The 17470-nt window shown below is 37.6% G+C and overlaps 1 protein-coding gene across 9 annotated transcripts in view; it reads left to right on the top strand.

Annotated features, from left to right (window-relative positions):
- The window catches only part of UTRN (utrophin), a 491233-nt gene that overhangs the window by 387965 nt on the left and 85798 nt on the right, over positions 1-17470 (top strand). For all 9 annotated transcript variants that reach the window (XM_032407730.1, XM_032407732.1, XM_032407729.1 and 6 more), the window contains 2 exons: positions 9522-9790; positions 16072-16218. In XM_032407730.1, coding sequence (XP_032263621.1) covers positions 9522-9790; positions 16072-16218 — 416 coding nt within the window. The remainder of the gene's footprint in view (positions 1-9521; positions 9791-16071; positions 16219-17470) is intronic.

The raw sequence follows: 17470 nt of genomic DNA, 5'->3' as shown, positions 1-17470 counted from the left end.
TCCTTCCTTCCTTCCTTCCTTCCTTCCTTCCTTCCTTCCTTCCTTCCCTCCCTCCCTCCCTCCCTCCCTCCCTCCCTCCCTCCCTCCCTCAGTAAAAACACAAACGCCAACAAAATACCGTGATGCTGAACAAGGTCACCAGCTAATGTAGCATGGATCTAGGAACAGAGCTCGAAACTTCTATGTTGGTGACCTTTCCTAACCCGAAGTGTTTTGGCTGGCTTTCACCACATCTCTTCCTTTTCATCTCCTCTCTGTCTCTGCTTATTGGCCACTGACTTGGCTCCTTCTCCACTTTTAGTGTCTAGAGCCTCTTAACCCTGCACAGCTGTTTCTTGGCTTCTCTTTTATTCTCCCAGCCTCCCCTTACCCCTCACTATTCTCAGTCCCGGCTTTCAGTTCCTTTTGAAAACCACATGGCTGCAGAGGGAAGGTGGATGTAGGACATCTGCGGACTCAGCCACCGTCAGCCTTAGCCCTCTTCGGCCCCCAAAACCTCTTGCGATAATCAGGGAGTACAGGAGCCTTCTCATGTATTTGTCACCTACAGTTCAGGTTAAAGGTCGGATTTGCAGAGGGGAGTTAGAGCTTTTGCGTTGACGTCCCTCTCTCCACACCACATAGAGATGCCGGCGCACATGCGCACACATGCATATGTATATTTTATCATTTGAGGTTATGGTATCAATTGCTAAATAAAACTGCTAACACTTTTATAGGCTAGTTCACCTTTAAAAGTGTTTAGAAAGTTGTACAATTTATTGTATATGTAGGTGTAGAAAAGTTCTTTTCCTCTTCTCAGCTTTTCATTTTTAAGATAAAAAAGATTTCATTATTTTATTCATCAGTTTCCCCATGAGTCTTCTTTAAAAACTGTTCCCGTTAAGGCATTACTATTGCTACAACTATTATTTTATTCTAGGCTGTCTGAACATTATTTCATTTTCAGCCTGGTGTACTTGATTAGTTGATTTTGTTTCATTTAAAGGATATCATGGAAAAAAAGACATCTATTAGTTTATCATATTCTTTCTCTACTTTATATATATGTGTATGCGTGTGTGTGTACTTTAATTATGTATGCCTATACTTGTGATTAATAGTTAATCATTTTTTTCAGATACAAAAGTATTATGGATTAATATTTTTTTCTCTTTGATCTTCAACAACTGGCTATTTATATTTACTTGTAGTTAATATTTTAACTCAGGTATACTGTTTTCTTTTAATTATTAAATGTTTCATAATATTTTAGAAAGCCAATTATTAGGAGTATTTTTCTCCTATGTGAAATCTTATATATGATGTAACAAAGAAGTAATAAATGACATTTTTCAGTGCACTATGTCAGTCCATTTTATGCCAATATTAGCAAACTTGTGCAAATAAAATTTCATGATCATTAAATGAGTGAAAGTGTGAAATTGTCATATAGTTTAGTAGAAGTTACTTTTATACTGATTCTTAGTATAACTTAAGTTTACAGAAAAAGATGGCAGTAATTATTTCCTTGCATCTCATAAAATGAGACCAAATTACACATTATAGCCTAAGTGATTAGGCTTGTAAAACTGATGGGTGTTTTTTCCCAGGGTGTTTTTATTTTCCTAATAACAGCTTTATTAATTAGAACCCTAGTCATAGTAAATGGCAGACACCCAACTTCCATAAGCACAGGCACAAGGGGAAATGTATTAGCCCCCATAGCCAAATTATAGTAAGGGCAAGGTCACAGCCAGCCACAGGGACTGGAATGCCACCCAGAAGCCTTTTCTCTCTGTTCTCCTTTCTGTCTCTCTCTACAAGTTTTGATTTTCTTGGCTGTTCTATAACCATTTACCTCATGACCTCCTACCAAGGAGAAATAGCCCTTCTCTAGCTCTAGCACATTACACGAGAGGGCTCTGATGGACTCAGCTTGAGTAGCATGAAGCTCAGGGTCTACTGGGATTTGCATGCCCATGCTATAAACATCATGTGAGTTGGAGGAAGAGTCAATGCCCAAGGAGGAAGGGAGAGAAATGTTAGTAGACATAGATATTCACAAGGCAACCTTGATCAGGCGTTTACAGTGTGCCAGGCACCTCACATGCCTTGTTTCCTTTAATCCTCGTAACAACTCATTGAGGTGTGAATACTGTTACCGCCCATTTGACAGATGAGGAAACCAAGGCTTTGAGAGGTGTGGAAGCACACTGTCACTCGTGACAGAGCCGAGGTGCCATGTCAGGCTTAGTCGCTAAACTTGGCGCTCTTTACCACCATGATGTACCCTCTTCGTTACCCCAGTAATCCTAAGTGCTTCCAGCTAGTTAGTAGAAGTAATTTTCTATATTCTTCCACTTTAAAGAAATTTCATACAATATTTAAATACATTTTATAACTCTTTACTTTTCCCTTTACTGTTGCTTTTTCTGTACTGAAATATCAAGCTGCTTAATAGGGTGGCATCCCAGTTCACTGATTTTCCTAGCATCAAGGGAGAAGGTGGTTAAGCAATATTAGACTTTGTCTTTTTAATTTTCATATAAAAACTTGAAGGATAAATAATAGCTTTCAGGCCTATAGACCAAGTCAATAATTTAATTAGCTTCTCAAGTCCAAATTAGATTAGTACTGTTGTAATGCATGAAAAAGCACAGAAAAATGTAATGTTGCTTTCTTTTTCAGTATTCTTAACTACAGAGCAGCAATGTGATCCTTCCCCAATTAAAGTTCTATAATGTATGTATGGATGTAATGACTCTAGTCTTCAGCTTTCCTAAAATATGTGAGTTGGCTGACTAAGCCCACTGATGGGGGAAAAACTTTTTTGCATGATAATGAATGCCATAGTAATGAAATCCAATTTAAATAAACAAGTCAACATTCTTGATGAAGAATTATATGATAACAAAGGTTAGTTTGATGGGCACAACATTTTAAATTAATTGTTCACCGTCTACTGCGTTCTCTAATCACTATTGCAACCATCCATAAATTGCATTTGCCTCATAAAGAAGATGACAGTATTTTCCATGTATGTATTCTATTGTAATCGACATTTGGGATGTTACTTTTTTAAACATAAAGAATAGGAGGATACTAAACTCTTTTAATGGGGTGGAATACTTACCTTGTTTTTGTTGTTCCTCTCTTTGAAAGCTGGAATCTTCAAGAGTGAGTGAGAGGTTTTGCCATTTTTTAAAAAGTTTCATGCTAGCAAAGGCATAAAATCTTCTCTTTAGTTAAACTCCTCGCTTATTACGGCAGTACATAAACGTAAGACGTACCTAACTGCTTTTGTAAGAATGGCGAAGTATTCTAGACACTGAGGATACAATAGTGAACAAAACATATCCTTCCCCTCCTGGAGTTTACATTCCCAGCTTCCCTTCTTTCTTCCCAGTACCATCCCCCACCCCTCAGGGACCTGTCTGCTACTGCCCAGCACTCATAAATGACTTGAATAAATTACAAAACGGACGGCCATTAGTATGAGGAAATTCAGGGAATATTCAGTTACAGAAAATTGAAAGCTGGATCTCAGGTTGCTTAGCCAGGTCTGTTCCGGGGCACCTCTGATGTTCCTGCTCCTTTCCTTGGAGGTTAATTTTCTTAATGATCTGGCCTTACTTCTCCCTCAACTTAGTGCTGGGTTTATTTACTTGGGCCCACTTTACAGGAAATATAAAACTTAAAAGTGTCCAGACTTTGGTTCTACCTCCGTTAACTTCTGATCAAAAGTACCATTTATCTCCCTCCACAGAGTACTCTGCATTTCTAGTTTCCTCTCCATTTTCCTTCCCTCTCTTAAGACCTTGCATGTAGGTTTTTGTGGAAGATACTCCCTAAAGGTCTTTACTTTGGAGTTCTTGCTTTTCTCTAAATGTATCTGTTCACCATTTTTTTTTTTTTATTAAGGTTTGAGAAGTCCCTTGGCAGCATGGATGGATTCATATCATCTTTATGATATTCCTTCTGAAAGATTTAGGCTACATATTAGCAGGTTAATTTAGTCTGGGTAACCTCTTAATATTGTCACTCTTACAGTGTATTAGATGAACATAATTAGAAATATTACAGTAATCAGCTGATGGCCCTTGATGATGTACTTGTAACCTAGCTCATAATGATTGTTATCATCATACAAAATAGGAAATGGGTGGAGTCCTCTTACACACTGATCATCAGAGAGATTAAGTTAATCTTAATCATGTAATCAGAAAACGTGGAGAGAATATATTTCCCATTATTTTAACAGAAGCATCTTTTGGTTATGAAGAAAAGAGAGACAAACAGAGGGCAGGTAAAGAGAGAGAAAGTAAGAGCAAGTCAAAACTCTAGAGATATGGGGATGCTTTGTTTTTTTCCTGTGAATTTTTGTTGGCTAATCTATTGGTTTGCTTATGTAAAAATCCCTAGAGATGTCTAAACCTCCCAGACTTAGTAATAAAATCATAAAAGGAATCGTAAAAGAAATTAGCCTTTGTTGAAGCACTCCTGCATGCCAGGCATGTGCCAGGAGCTTTATAGTTATTAACTGAAGTTCAAAGAGATAAGGAATATATTTATGATTACATAACTTGTTAGTGTTGGAACTGGCATATGATCGCCTAATCTTTCCTTGCACTAGATTGTCCAGGAGTGAAAATGCTACTCTGGAAGGTTTTGTTTTTTGGTTTTTTTTGTTTTTGTTTTTGTTTTTCTATATTTGCTTGTCTTGATATTTCCTTTTCATCACTTGGTGAAATACAAGATTATAGATACATGTAAAAAAAAAAAAAAGCAAACAGTACAAGTAGGATATTTGGAATTACTTGAAATAACTTTGTGAGGTTTATCCCTCTCTTTCACAATAAAAACCTTTTTATAATCACTTTATCTGTGTGTAAGGAGGAGGAAGGAAAAATAAGTGGAAAGATTTCCACTTGAAGTTATAAAGTTGAGTATTATCAGTAAAGAGTTACGCAAAAAGTTTTATTGAGCCCAACTTCGTTCACTAATTATATATTGAGGACATACTGGTCTCTAGATTGGGTATTGCCGAACCAAGATGGAAAGAAATAAAACATGAATGACATAAGGCTTTAGAACCTATGAATAGGAAGTCACAATGGAGATTATAAACGTCAATTTCATATTGAGAAAGAAGATACAATAAATATGGAAGATCTTTATTTAAAGCAACTGGGCTGATTCTAATAGAGTTCTATATTATTTCATAGGAGAAACATATACTTTAATTTTTATTGTAAAATGTTTTTGTATAAGCACACACAAGGAGATTGTTTTCCTTTCTACTGTTAAGATTTCTTTGAGATGTATGGTGGCTTTGGCTTTCTTACAGAATTGAATTTTAGAGGTAAAAGAAGTATAAAATGTTTTCTCAGCATGAGAAAATAGGGTTCCCGCTTGATAAAAGTGAGATGAGCAGGTCATTTAGCTCTCCTAGGAGCAAAGGGCATGATGGAGTCAGGGCTGGCCAACCCTAGTCTCTGCTCTTGGTCCAGCTTTGTTTTCCACCTGCATTCCAGGGAACTATGGGGCAGTCTTTCCATGGTGTAGAAGGTAGGGAGGTATAAACGCCACCAATTAATTTGCATAGTTGAGGAATAAAGATAATTGGACAAGAGAAAAAAATTGAGGATTGATCATTGCTTTCTACTTTCTTTTGTCTTCCTTTTCTTCTCTCTTCTTTCTAAAAGATAGTTATTAATTCTGCCCTAAAAGATAGTTATCTACTGTAACACAATAAAGAAATCACTATTTTAAATTACATAAGTATGAAATTAATATAAAAATATTTATAAAAATTAATCTGTTATATATTATGTATAAATATATAATATAAATATAGAAAGTAAATATAATTGCACCCTCAATGTTTGGTCAGTTAAATGGGAAGTCCTGAGGAGAATGGAGAAACAGAGTGCTGCCTCTCAAAAAAATCTGCAGAGGACACATATGCACACACACACACACACACACACACACACACACACACACACACATTCTACAGGGAATAGGAAAGTGACAGAAAAAGCTCTTTGGGTCTGAAAATTGTCAGTAAATTTATTTGGTTTTATCCTGCTGTTTCCTCGCTCTCTCAGATTAGCCTCTATTACTGCCTTTTCAAATGCAAATTAGATTACCCTCTTATCTCTGAGCTTCATTTGCTCCCGGGGCCTTCGGTATTTAGTGGCCCTGCTGTGGCGTGGGAATGACACAACTCACACAACTCACCGGAGTGGAAGTACTCCAGCTTCAGCAGCAGGGACCAGAGAAATCAATTTGTAAGCCAAGAAGCTGGCGGTGCTCCGTCCTGGCAACATGTTACAGTCATCTGGGGAGCTCTTAAAATATATCCACGCTGCCCTTCACCATTGACCAACTAAATCTGAATCTCTTAATATTTGGGGGTAGGGCCTCTGGGGATCAGTATTTAAACACCAACCGGCAAATAGACTCTCAGAGGGGTTTCTAATATGTCCCCTGAATTCTGAACCACTGGGTCCAAAAGATTCTCCACTCCTGCATGAGGGTCTTAAAATTTATGGCAAAACATCGCTTCAGAAATTTTGAAGGAAACTTTGTCCTTTGGTTTTCAAATAACTAGAGGATTTTTAAAATGTAATTATATCCCTTTATTGTTTTCTTCTTTTATGCCTTTTTTTTTTTTGCTGTTTTTTATTTTGTTTTTCTATTCTCTTACCCCACATTGTCATAACATGGTATTTTATAGGTTGCTGCTTATTACCTGTTTCACAGACGTTCTGGAAAGTTTTTGTTTGGTTTTGCACCTCTCTCTGTTCCTGATTTAAAGTATGCATTAAGCTGAGATTGGTACTGTAATAGGAGGTACTTTTCTTCTGACTCCGTGATCAGTTAATATGTATCCTTTCTGGCAAACAGATGGGGAATTGAACATAGAGCTTTTCTTTTCTTCTGAGGATCTGCTTGAGTAGGGATTATATAATAAATACCACAAAAGGACTGCTCCATCAAAAGATTTTATATTAAGTGAAGACAAAAATGTCCCAGCCATGGGGCGCCTGGGTGGCTCAGTCGTTAAGCGTCTGCCTTCGGCTCAGGTCATGATCCCGGGGTCCTGGGATCGAGTCCTACATCGGGCTCCCTGCTCGGCGGGAAGCCTGCTTCTCCCTCTCCCACTCCCCTGCTTGTGTTCCCTCTCTCGCTGTGTCTCTCTCTGTCAAATAAATAAAATCTTTAAAAAAAAAAAAATGTCCCAGCCGTGTCAGGTGTTTTGTCACAGGACAAAAAGACACTGTGTGTCTCCCTGCCAGGTTATTCAATGACTGACTGAGAAACAGTTTTTACTTTATCCAGGGAAAAAAATCATCATAATTAAGTTGTCTGTTCAGAAATGAGTACTGTATCTTTTTCTTTTACAAAAGCCAGGGAAACACCAGTGCTTAAAATAGATCTTTGAAAAAAGCCCAAGCAGCTTACTAACAAACACAGGTGCTGCCATCATAAAAATTACCACTCCCTTTCTCATGGGGCTATTAAGAATGATTTTTTTTTTTTTTTTCTCGGGCGCTTGGGTGGCTCAATTGGTTAAGCAACTGCCTTCAGCTCAGGTCATAATCCTGGAGTCCCTGGATGGAGTCTTGCATTGGGCTCCCTGCTTGGCAGGGAGTCTGCTTCTCCCTCTGACCCTCCCCCCTCTCATGTGCTCTCTCTCTCATTCTCTCTCTCTCAAATAAATAAAAAATCTTAAAAAAAACCAATGATTTTTTTCATCTCACATAAATAGCATTTATTTATTTTATATACTTTATATTATTTATATGTAAGTATTTATATAAATAAGGCATATAAAAATAAGGCATTTTATGTTTATATAAAATATATTACCTACAAGTGTTCTGTATTTCTCACTTTCTAGTTAAGGATTTAAATAAGGTTTGCCTAATGATGTAGCTTTCCTCCAGTACTGTTGTCCTGGACTGTATCCCAGCTCAAGCATTCCTAGAGGCTGGGTGTTTACTGCACTTGTTCTCCTTATTTCTCCCTTACTGGTGGGTTCAGTCTATCTACCTATCATGACACAGAATCTCCCTGTAATCAGTTCAGTTGCCAGGGGATTATTCAGGACTCTCTGTAGCCTTTAGCACTTGAGCAGTGTGACACTGAGTTCTGTGGCTGCTAAACTCTTCAAGGCCCGTTTGGTTCCCAGACATTTATTACAGCTGTTTTCAAGTCTAAATATTGATGTCTAGAATTTTCTGGAAATTTAGTTAGATAAAAATATGTGTTCTGTCCCCTTCAACTTGGCTTTTAAATAATACCAAAGAAAGACAGACAGGGGGACGAATTTACGTTGAAGATGAAAGTTACGGTTTAGGAGAGCTCGCTTTAATTTAGTTCATCTGACCGTGAAGTTCATTTTACCAGGAAGTTCAGTGAACTTCAGTTCATTTTTACCAACGATTTGAAATATTTTGAAGTGAAGTGGAGTTGCTGATGTGATTGATACTAAAAGATGGGATGTTATCACAAAGAAGAGTAAATATTTCTGTCTTAAATTCATCTACAGCTTACCTTGATTGTATGTTTCTGACTGGCCTCTGTTTTGAGTGAACAAGCGGGACAACCATCAAAGCAGCAAGATAGGGAAGGGGGCCTCCTTGGGCAATGAGGGAACTGAGGCCCAGCAGTGTTTAGCTGGAGACCTATCTAACTGGCTTTATGTTCATCAAATTCCTCTGCCCTTGTCGTGTCAGCTTCTCATCTCTGTGTTTCTGACAGTTGGGTTTGAACTTGACTTTCATTTCTGTCTGTATCTTTTGCTTGTCTTCGGGACTCTTACTCTTTCTTCCTGACCCTGCAGGACCTTCATGATGCCTACCCTTTCCTGTCTGAAAGTCTAACTTTGTTTCAGATATTCTGGAAGCTGTTTTGCTGTATGAAATATTTGGGATGATCCTTGAAATCTTGCTGTCTTCCTGTTGAAATGTTTGTGGACATGCTACACGTCTGGGCTACAGAAAGTGTCCTGTATTAAAGATGAACTGCCAAACAGACTCAGCAGTGATAAAGTATCTAAGATAGATTATTTGTCTTCAGTTATTATTTTAAGGAACATGATCAGTTAATCTTATTTTCTCAGAGTCTTTCCTCGTAACTGAAAGCTATTTCTCTCCTAATTATACTTCCCATTTTGATTGAGGACAATGAAATGAAAGACTGTCTTTGGATTTTATAGAACTGAATTTATGTTAAAGGAAAACTTTTATTTTTTGAGGGATTGTGTTACATTTCAAGGTCTGTAAATATATTAAAATTCAAAAGTTGCCAAAACCAAAGGGCCACTTGCTACTATGTTCTTCTTCTGAGAAGTAGCAGGGAATTAATTGGTGACGGGTGAGGAGAGTATAGAGAAATTTTTTCTTCCCCTGGCTCATGTAAACTGTGTATCCATGAACCTGGTAGCAAACCCTTCAAAAGGTAATATTCTCATTTGGCTATTGATCAGCCTTCCAAATATTCTTTTTTTTTTTTTTTTTAAATCACAGAATTGACTCCTGAGGAGAGAGCCCAAAAGATTGCCAAGGCCATGCGCAAACAGTCCTCTGAAGTCAAAGAGAAGTGGGAAAGTCTAAATGTGGTCACTAGCAATTGGCAAAAGCAAGTGGACAAGGCACTGGAGAAGCTCAGAGACCTGCAGGGCGCCATGGATGACCTGGACGTTGATATGAAGGAGGCGGAGGCTGTGCGCAATGGCTGGAAGCCTGTGGGAGACTTACTCATCGATTCCCTGCAGGACCACATCGAAAAAACCATGGTCAGCCTCACTGCCTCTGATAAAGGATTTTAAGAAATGTTTTATTGTTGAATCTAACACAAAGAAAGTCACATATAAAAACCATTATAAGGCATTTTATGAAGCCAACCCTGTTACAACTTGACCGAAATCAGGATAGAGAGATTTTTCCAGTCATGACAGATGTTGTCCCTATGCCCTTCATCATCAGAACCCCCTCCCCACCAAAATAACAGCTAATGAGACTTTCACAATAATTTACTTTTATTTTTCTTTATCCTTTTTTTTACCCAGCTCTGTGTCCCTAAACACTTTACTACTTTAAAAAAAAAAATAATGTAAAGTCCTTTTTAATCTCTAGATTTCCCCTCTATCCCTTTTATGTTTTCTTTACAATGTATTTGTTTAAGAAACTGAATTGTTTGTTTTATAGTATTTCTTACAGCCTGGGTTTTGCAGAATGGCATCCACATCATGCAGTTGGGCAGGTTCTTCTCTACTCTGTATTTCCTGTAAATTGGTAGTTGGATTTAGAGATTTAATCAAAAACATAGTGTTTTATTAGGGACTCTTATGTTCAAATTTTCTCTCACTGAGTAGATTATGGAAGGATTAGTTTAACTATAAATTTTGTTTGTGGTCAGGAATTGCCCAAAATTAAGAATGATAGATCTGTGGTCTAGACCACTTTGGGCCCTACATTCTAGAACATATACAGAAAAAAATTTAATAGAATTTAGGCAATAAGAGACATAGTAGTCGGGTTTGTGGTAGCATAGCAAACTATATATTAGGTAGTCATGAGTCAAATCAAAGAATAAACCAACAAAACATCAGAAGGTGGTTAGACTGACAATGTCAGTATCATGAATGTGATTTTTATTGCAAAAAACATATCTTTTGTGCACAGACATTGGAGGACATTTTCCTTTTGTTTATGCATGTGGCTGAGAAGGAAGGAGAAAGGGTCTAGGAAATGAAATGAATATGCAGGCAAATTATATAAGTAAATATATGTGTGTGTAGATATAGGAATAATAATGGCTAGCATTTATTGAGGCTTACTGTGTGCCAAGAAATGTTTGTAGCCAGTTTACATGGATACCTCTTTTAATCCTCACACCAGCCCAACGAGATAGGTATTATTATGCCCATGTTACAAGTGGTGAAAATGCAGATATTGCTCAAGCCCATACAGCTGGTAAGTGGTAGAGTTTTCATGGTTTCTTTCTTGCTCTTCTCTGTCATTGTAGAGACCTCACTCATACTAATGTAATTAAGCACAACTTTTATCAGCTATTGGAATTCAAAACTTTAAAAGTTACGTACTAAATTTTAAACTTAAAGAAATTTCACTAAAAGAGTGTTGGTGTCTGCCACCTTTCATTATAAATATACATAAATATGCAGAACTCCATGAATTAAGTAGGCTTCTTCCTACAGCTCTGGCATCCTGAAAACCATTTCCATGGATGAATCTGAGTTTCAAATAATGAACTGAAAATAAAGGCTTTTAGTAGAGGTTCTTTGGAAGTTACACACTTCTTGCAATTTTTTTTTTTTTTTAAAGATTTTATTTATTTGTCAGAGAGAGAGAGAGAGAGCACAACCAGGGGAAGTGGCAGGCAGAGGAAGAAGCAGGCTCCCTGATGAGCAAGGAGCCTGATGTGGGACTCGATCCTAGGACCGTGGGACTCGATCCCAGGACCCTGGGATCATGACCTGAGCCGAAGGCAGACGCTTAACTGACTGAGCCACCCAGGCATCCTACTTCTTGCAATTTAAAAGATGGTTTTTAAACACTAGAAATCTTTAATTCAGTGGTTCATAAGCAGTATATTTTTTTGGACTACAAAAATGCCTCTTGGTTGGAGCAAGAATTTGCCCATTTGAATTTGAAAGTATCAGTTTTTAATGCAGGATGATTAGTGTTGAAGGAAAAATTGCAAGTTGTATATAGGCTTGTTAAAGACCTAAAAGTTTGGGAGTTGTTATTCCCATCTGATTAATGAAATCACCCACCTCTGCATCCAAATCCTTTTGTTCAAATCTCTACTAAAGTGGAAAGCCAGGAAAAACACAATTAATATTTAAGAGAAAGGAATAAACTGTGGATTAAAATATTTTCACATCTTATTAAGAAAAAAAAATAAAAACCCACATCTCATTAAACCAAATAAAATGGATTCAAAGTCTGGGATGTTTCACATGTACTCTAAAGTATATGCCAAATCCCATTGAAGCTGTTGGCAGATGAAAGTAAGTTGTGATTATTGCTAAATATTATTAAATATGTCAAAGCAACTGGAAAACAAAAGCTTTGAGGGCCAATCAAATAAGTTTAATGCCCTAAAATTATCCTTAATCATTCTTCTTTGCAGAATACACACCTTCCAACAGGAAAAGGCTTTTTTTTCCCCCCACATCTGCCGGCAGGCTGCCCGTCAGCACCTTTAATGTTAGCAGATGTTCCTGTTTTTATACCAAGAAGACCACATAGACTTTTATTCTCCTATAGGAAAGTGCAGCCAAACATGATAAATTGGTTCTTTATACTAGAACACACAGCAGCTCGGAAACCATTTTAAAACTTGCTTTACTTCAAGCTCCTTAATTTGAAAGCTCTTAAAAAGCAAAAGATAAACTTTTTTATTAGAAAGATTCCTCACTGCCATAAAACACCCACAAAAACAAAACCCAACGGCCTTGTTGGTCAAAGGTCTTTTAATATTTTCACCTGTGGCTTATAAGAGAAAAACATTATTTTTACAGAAGAACAATTAAAACTCCTTGATGTTCTATAAGAGTTTTAAAATCTGTCTTGAAGTTATAATCTAATTTTGGAAAACTTTTCCGATCTTTTAAAATAAAGCTGTTATTATTTAAAGTTATAGAAACCTAAGAACACTTTCTAGCCTTTCATTTTTTAATCTTTGATACCTACAAAACGCAAAGACATTGATTTTAAAAGCTGATTGAAATTCTTGAGTCCTCCCAAGTCACCTTGGAGAGAATATTAAAGTGTAATGTTAAAATACAATTGAGGAAACCTGGAAGGATTCAAGTTCTGTCTTTATTCTTAAACTGAATCTGAAGGAACTCAGGTCTCTTCCAAGTCCAGACTGAAAAATTCCCTTCCCCCCCATCCTACTTCTCTCTGTCCCATGCTTCCATGTTAGTGGTTTCATTCTTTAGACCTAGAACACCTGTTATCATATAACTACTTTTCTCACTGAACCATATTTATGGGTCTGTCTGTGCACATATTCTGTCATCCATGAAAGACCAGCATCTACAGCCATGGAGAAAAACCATCACAACTCTGAAAGCCTTTTCTTTCCACTTTCTAGCAACTCAGATGCCTTTGTGAGCTTCCTTCCTTCTGCCTGATTTTGAAATGTTGGTACCTTCAGGGTCTGGTGATGTTTCTTACTTTACACACATCGACTTCCATGTTCACTGTTTCAAATGTCATTTGCTCACTGTTCCCTCCTTTGTGTGGAGTTTTCACGCTGACTCTGGGCTCTAGGTTTGTTCTTCTGACTTTCCATCTCGAGTTTCTTCTTGTGGCTTTTGAGCATGTTCCAGAATTTTGAAACACTAAAACATACTCTCTGATTTACCTAAAATTAATTTCCTTTTTGAAGTAAAGTTATATTCGTAATACTATTTTGATTTTATCAACCATAATGATTATTTTTAGCCTATCCATATTATCTAAGGGGGAATTATATAGGGTAACTGGTTTTGGAAGAGAGAAGGAAGTAAGGAAGTGGTTAAAGAGGCTTTCTTTCTTTCTTTCTTTTTTTTTTTTTTGCCTCCCATCATCAATATTTATTGAGCATTTACAGTGTACTAGGCACAATAGAACATACAGAAAACATTGTCCCTGCTCTTGAGGAGCTTACATTCTAAAAGAAAAAAAAATACACCTCTTTTAAAATGGTATTTTTGTTTGGTGTTTTCTGCAAGGTACTGAGGAAATAGTCTGGGGGTGAGCTTTGGGTATAACTTAGCCCCATCATTATTTAAAGAGAGGAAGAGGAAGGCTTTTAAAGGCAGGCAATGACAGACCATTCAGGATAGGTAGGGCTTACAAGGAGATAAACACAATCTCATCAACAAGGAGAGATTTGTTGCAGTAAATAGGATGAGGGAAATAGTTTGTGGGATGCAAGCAAAGGAAGCAAGGTATCCTTAGACATTGAGTGGAGCCAGAAAGATCATGCGGCCTTTTTTCCAAGTACATAAAAAGAGGCTTTCTTTTGATGAACATAGTGAGGAAGCCGAGTTCATACTGCAGTGTTCCAGTGAAAGTTCACGGTCTTCAAAGCACTCTGATATATAATATTTCATTAACTAAACTTGGTATGGTGAAAAGGGAGAAGAAAGGAGGCTGGTAGACATACTCCTGTCTCTTAAGGGGTGGGATGGTAGAAACGATATAACTTGAGGGCTAGTGCTAACTGTTCACAACACCTAATACGTATCGGTTCAGTTTGGCACATGATTTACTCTGATTCTGTGACATACCAAAGAAATAACCATATACTGTTCCCCTTTAGTATCTCAATTCTGTTCCCAATTGTCTGTTGGCTTAATCTTGCCTCAGATACCATTTTCGTGGGCCTTCGTCAATAGAAGTGAATTCTCCCCTCTTGTCTGGCAAACTTTGTGAAATACTGGAGAGTGTCTGTTCTCAAGAAGCTTCTATTCTTCTTGAGGGGCATCAAGAATATGGATGTAGTAAGAGCTCTGATAAGGAGGGGCGCCTGGGTGGCTCAGTTGGTTAAGCGACTGCCTTCGGCTCAGGTCATGATCCTGGAGTCCCTGGATCGAGTCCCGCATCGGGCTCCCTGCTCGGCAGGGAGTCTGCTTCTCCCTCTGACCCTCCCCTCTCTCATGTGCTTGCTCTCTCTCATTCTCTCTCTCTCAAATAAATAAATAAAAAATCTTTAAAAAAAAAAACAAAACATTTATTAAAAAAAAAAAAAAAAGAGCTCTGATAAGGAATGATATTTAAAATATATAACAACTCGCTTGTATGGCACCAAACAATCAGAATGGCCCTCGCTATAAAACCCCATTTGTGTGGCTGGAGGTGTGCTGGCTGAAAGTCCTGCCTGGATTCAAGAGGGCAGAGAGAATGCTGGGAGCACATAGTGGAGCCTCTAGCCAAGGATGCTGAAGGAAGGGCCGAGGGGAATCTTCCCTGCAATGGGATGCGTAGGGCACCTGAGTTGACTCTTTTGGAACATCAATGGGATCTAGGCAAAGACTTTGTTGGAAAAAGGGAACACGAACATAGAGTCAGGGGGGATTATGTGGTGAAGGGAGAAAGCTTAGTGTTTTCATTATTCTGTTTGCTCTTATAGGACATATTATTGTCACTGGCCCCAAATATCTTCTGTTTTTCTCTTTCCCTCTTCACATACATCCTCTGCCCCCACCTGTACTGTCTCTCTGTCCTGTGCCCAGAGGTGGCATCTGTCACTAAGCCTCATGTACCTCTTTTCTTATAGACACTAGTCTTTCTGCCCTCCTCTAACCATGTGATCATAGTGTTTTTGAAAGGATCAAAACTTACCTCTAGAGTATATAATAGTAATAGGTTGGGGTGCCTGGGTGGCTCAGTCGTTAGGTGTCTGCCTTCGGCTCAGGTCATGATCCCAGCGTCCTGGGATGGAGCCCTGCATCGGGCTCCCAGCTCCACGGGAGGCCTACTTCTCCCTCTCCCACTCCCCTTGCTTGTGTTCCTGCTCTTGCTATCTCTCTCTCTGTCAAATAAATAAAATCTTTTATAATAGTAATAGGTTTTGTGGTTAGGGAAGTTGTTCTTACTGGCCACTTTCTCACTTAATTTTAAATGGTAATGTGTTCAAATCAAATTGTTGCATCCGATGAAAAAATAGTAAGGTAGCCATAGGAAAAAAAGAAGGAAAATATGAAAGAAAATGAAAAACAGAAACAAGACTAGAAATTAGTAAAGTGGCTAATAATGGCAAACATTTTCCAGATGAAATTACATAAAATGGTAGATTTGCAGGAAATATATAATCATTTCAATGAGTTTGCATTATGATTTTTCTCTTTGTGCAGCTATTTAGATTCTCCAGGTTACAAAGGATGACTCTGGCTGGTGGTCCCCATTGCTAAAGACCTGAGCTGAGGTGTCATCAAGTGCACAACTGTTGTCAGTGGCCTCTCAGCTGGTCTTGCCATTTTCTTTGAAGAAAGGTTCAAAATACTACCTTCTGTTATATTCTTTTCCAAAGTCATTGTTTTTGTTTTTATTCTTCCAGGCATTTAGAGAAGAAATTGCACCAATCAACTTAAAAGTTAAAACAGTGAATGATTTATCCAGTCAGCTGTCTCCACTTGACCTGCATCCATCTCTGAAGATGTCTCGCCAGCTAGATGATCTTAATATGCGATGGAAACTTCTGCAGGTATTAGTTTATCCCTCTTCATGATCCAGCTTTACACAGTTGGTCCTTAAACCCTGCCTGATTATTCTACCGCACACCATCATTTCCTCCTTCTTTACTAGTTGTAGTTGATAATGGATTTGTAGCATGTAATATCACCAAGTATGTGTCTTTCCATATCTTGAACCCAGAGGCCTCATTTATTTATGAATAGAGGTTTTAATGTAATTTTATGATGTACTATTCATATGATATTTGTAGAAAACTGCAAAGGGTCAGATAAATCATAGTAATTGAGATCTATGATAGGTCACAGAAACATTTTCTCATAGTGGCTCATGAAGGAGTCCTTTTTCTTACTTTAATCATGTATTTATTTTTTTTCCTTTTGCAAAGTTAAGAAATCTCCATCCTTCTTCCACTGTTTGCTATTTAGGTATCTTGTTCATTCTTTCCAGCTAGCACATTTATACTATTGTGGTGTTTTTACCTTTAGCTCTTAGGTCTAAGTTGTTTTAGTGACTCTAGATAATACTTGCTCATCCCAGATTTAATAGAGCCAAACCCAGAAGAACCCTTTTGAGTATTACTAGGTATCAGCATTTACAAGTCACCATACTTGCCAGTCAGTAGTTTTAGGTTTAGTCTTTGCAGAGCTTTGTCATGTTCAATGGCCAGTTCCCTGGAGTCGTAAATAATCATTTTTTCCCTGAAAACTAGCAGGATAATTTAAGTGGAATATTAAAAAAATAATTCTTACGCATTTCTCTCTATATTTTAGGCCTAAAATACTGTATTTAATGAGATAAATGTGCTATTGGAGGTGGTACACAAAAGCATTTTATTTTAAAGCTACAATATTTTATAGCATACTAGGTTTCCTGAATTAACTCAAACATCGAATACCCAATGGTTCATATGTTCTTCATCAATATGAAGATTTAAGAAATGAGTGCATAATATTAAACAGTCTTTTCTATATTTGAAAAGAGTGTTAATAACCTGGGATTAGTAAAGCAGGATCTGTTAAACTCATACGTGCTTTTCTAGTGAGTGGAACACAGAAGTGTTTGACTTTCTCTTTTTTTCTTTCTGCTCCATTTCCCTAATTCATTGCCTTCATGTAGGTATTCCTGTGGTCCATCCCTGATCGCCTTCTGCTCGTGTTATCACTATTTCCAAAGATTAGAAGTCAGGGAATGCATTATGCTTGGAAGAGGATATGTATTCTCTTATCCTTATCTCTGAGCTTTGTAGCTGCTAGAGCGCAGAT

This window comes from Phoca vitulina, unplaced genomic scaffold (assembly GCF_004348235.1).
Source record: "Phoca vitulina isolate PV1807 unplaced genomic scaffold, GSC_HSeal_1.0 scaffold9, whole genome shotgun sequence".
NCBI classification, from domain to species: Eukaryota; Metazoa; Chordata; class Mammalia; order Carnivora; family Phocidae; genus Phoca; species Phoca vitulina.
This window is presented reverse-complemented; position numbering and strand designations above follow the sequence as displayed.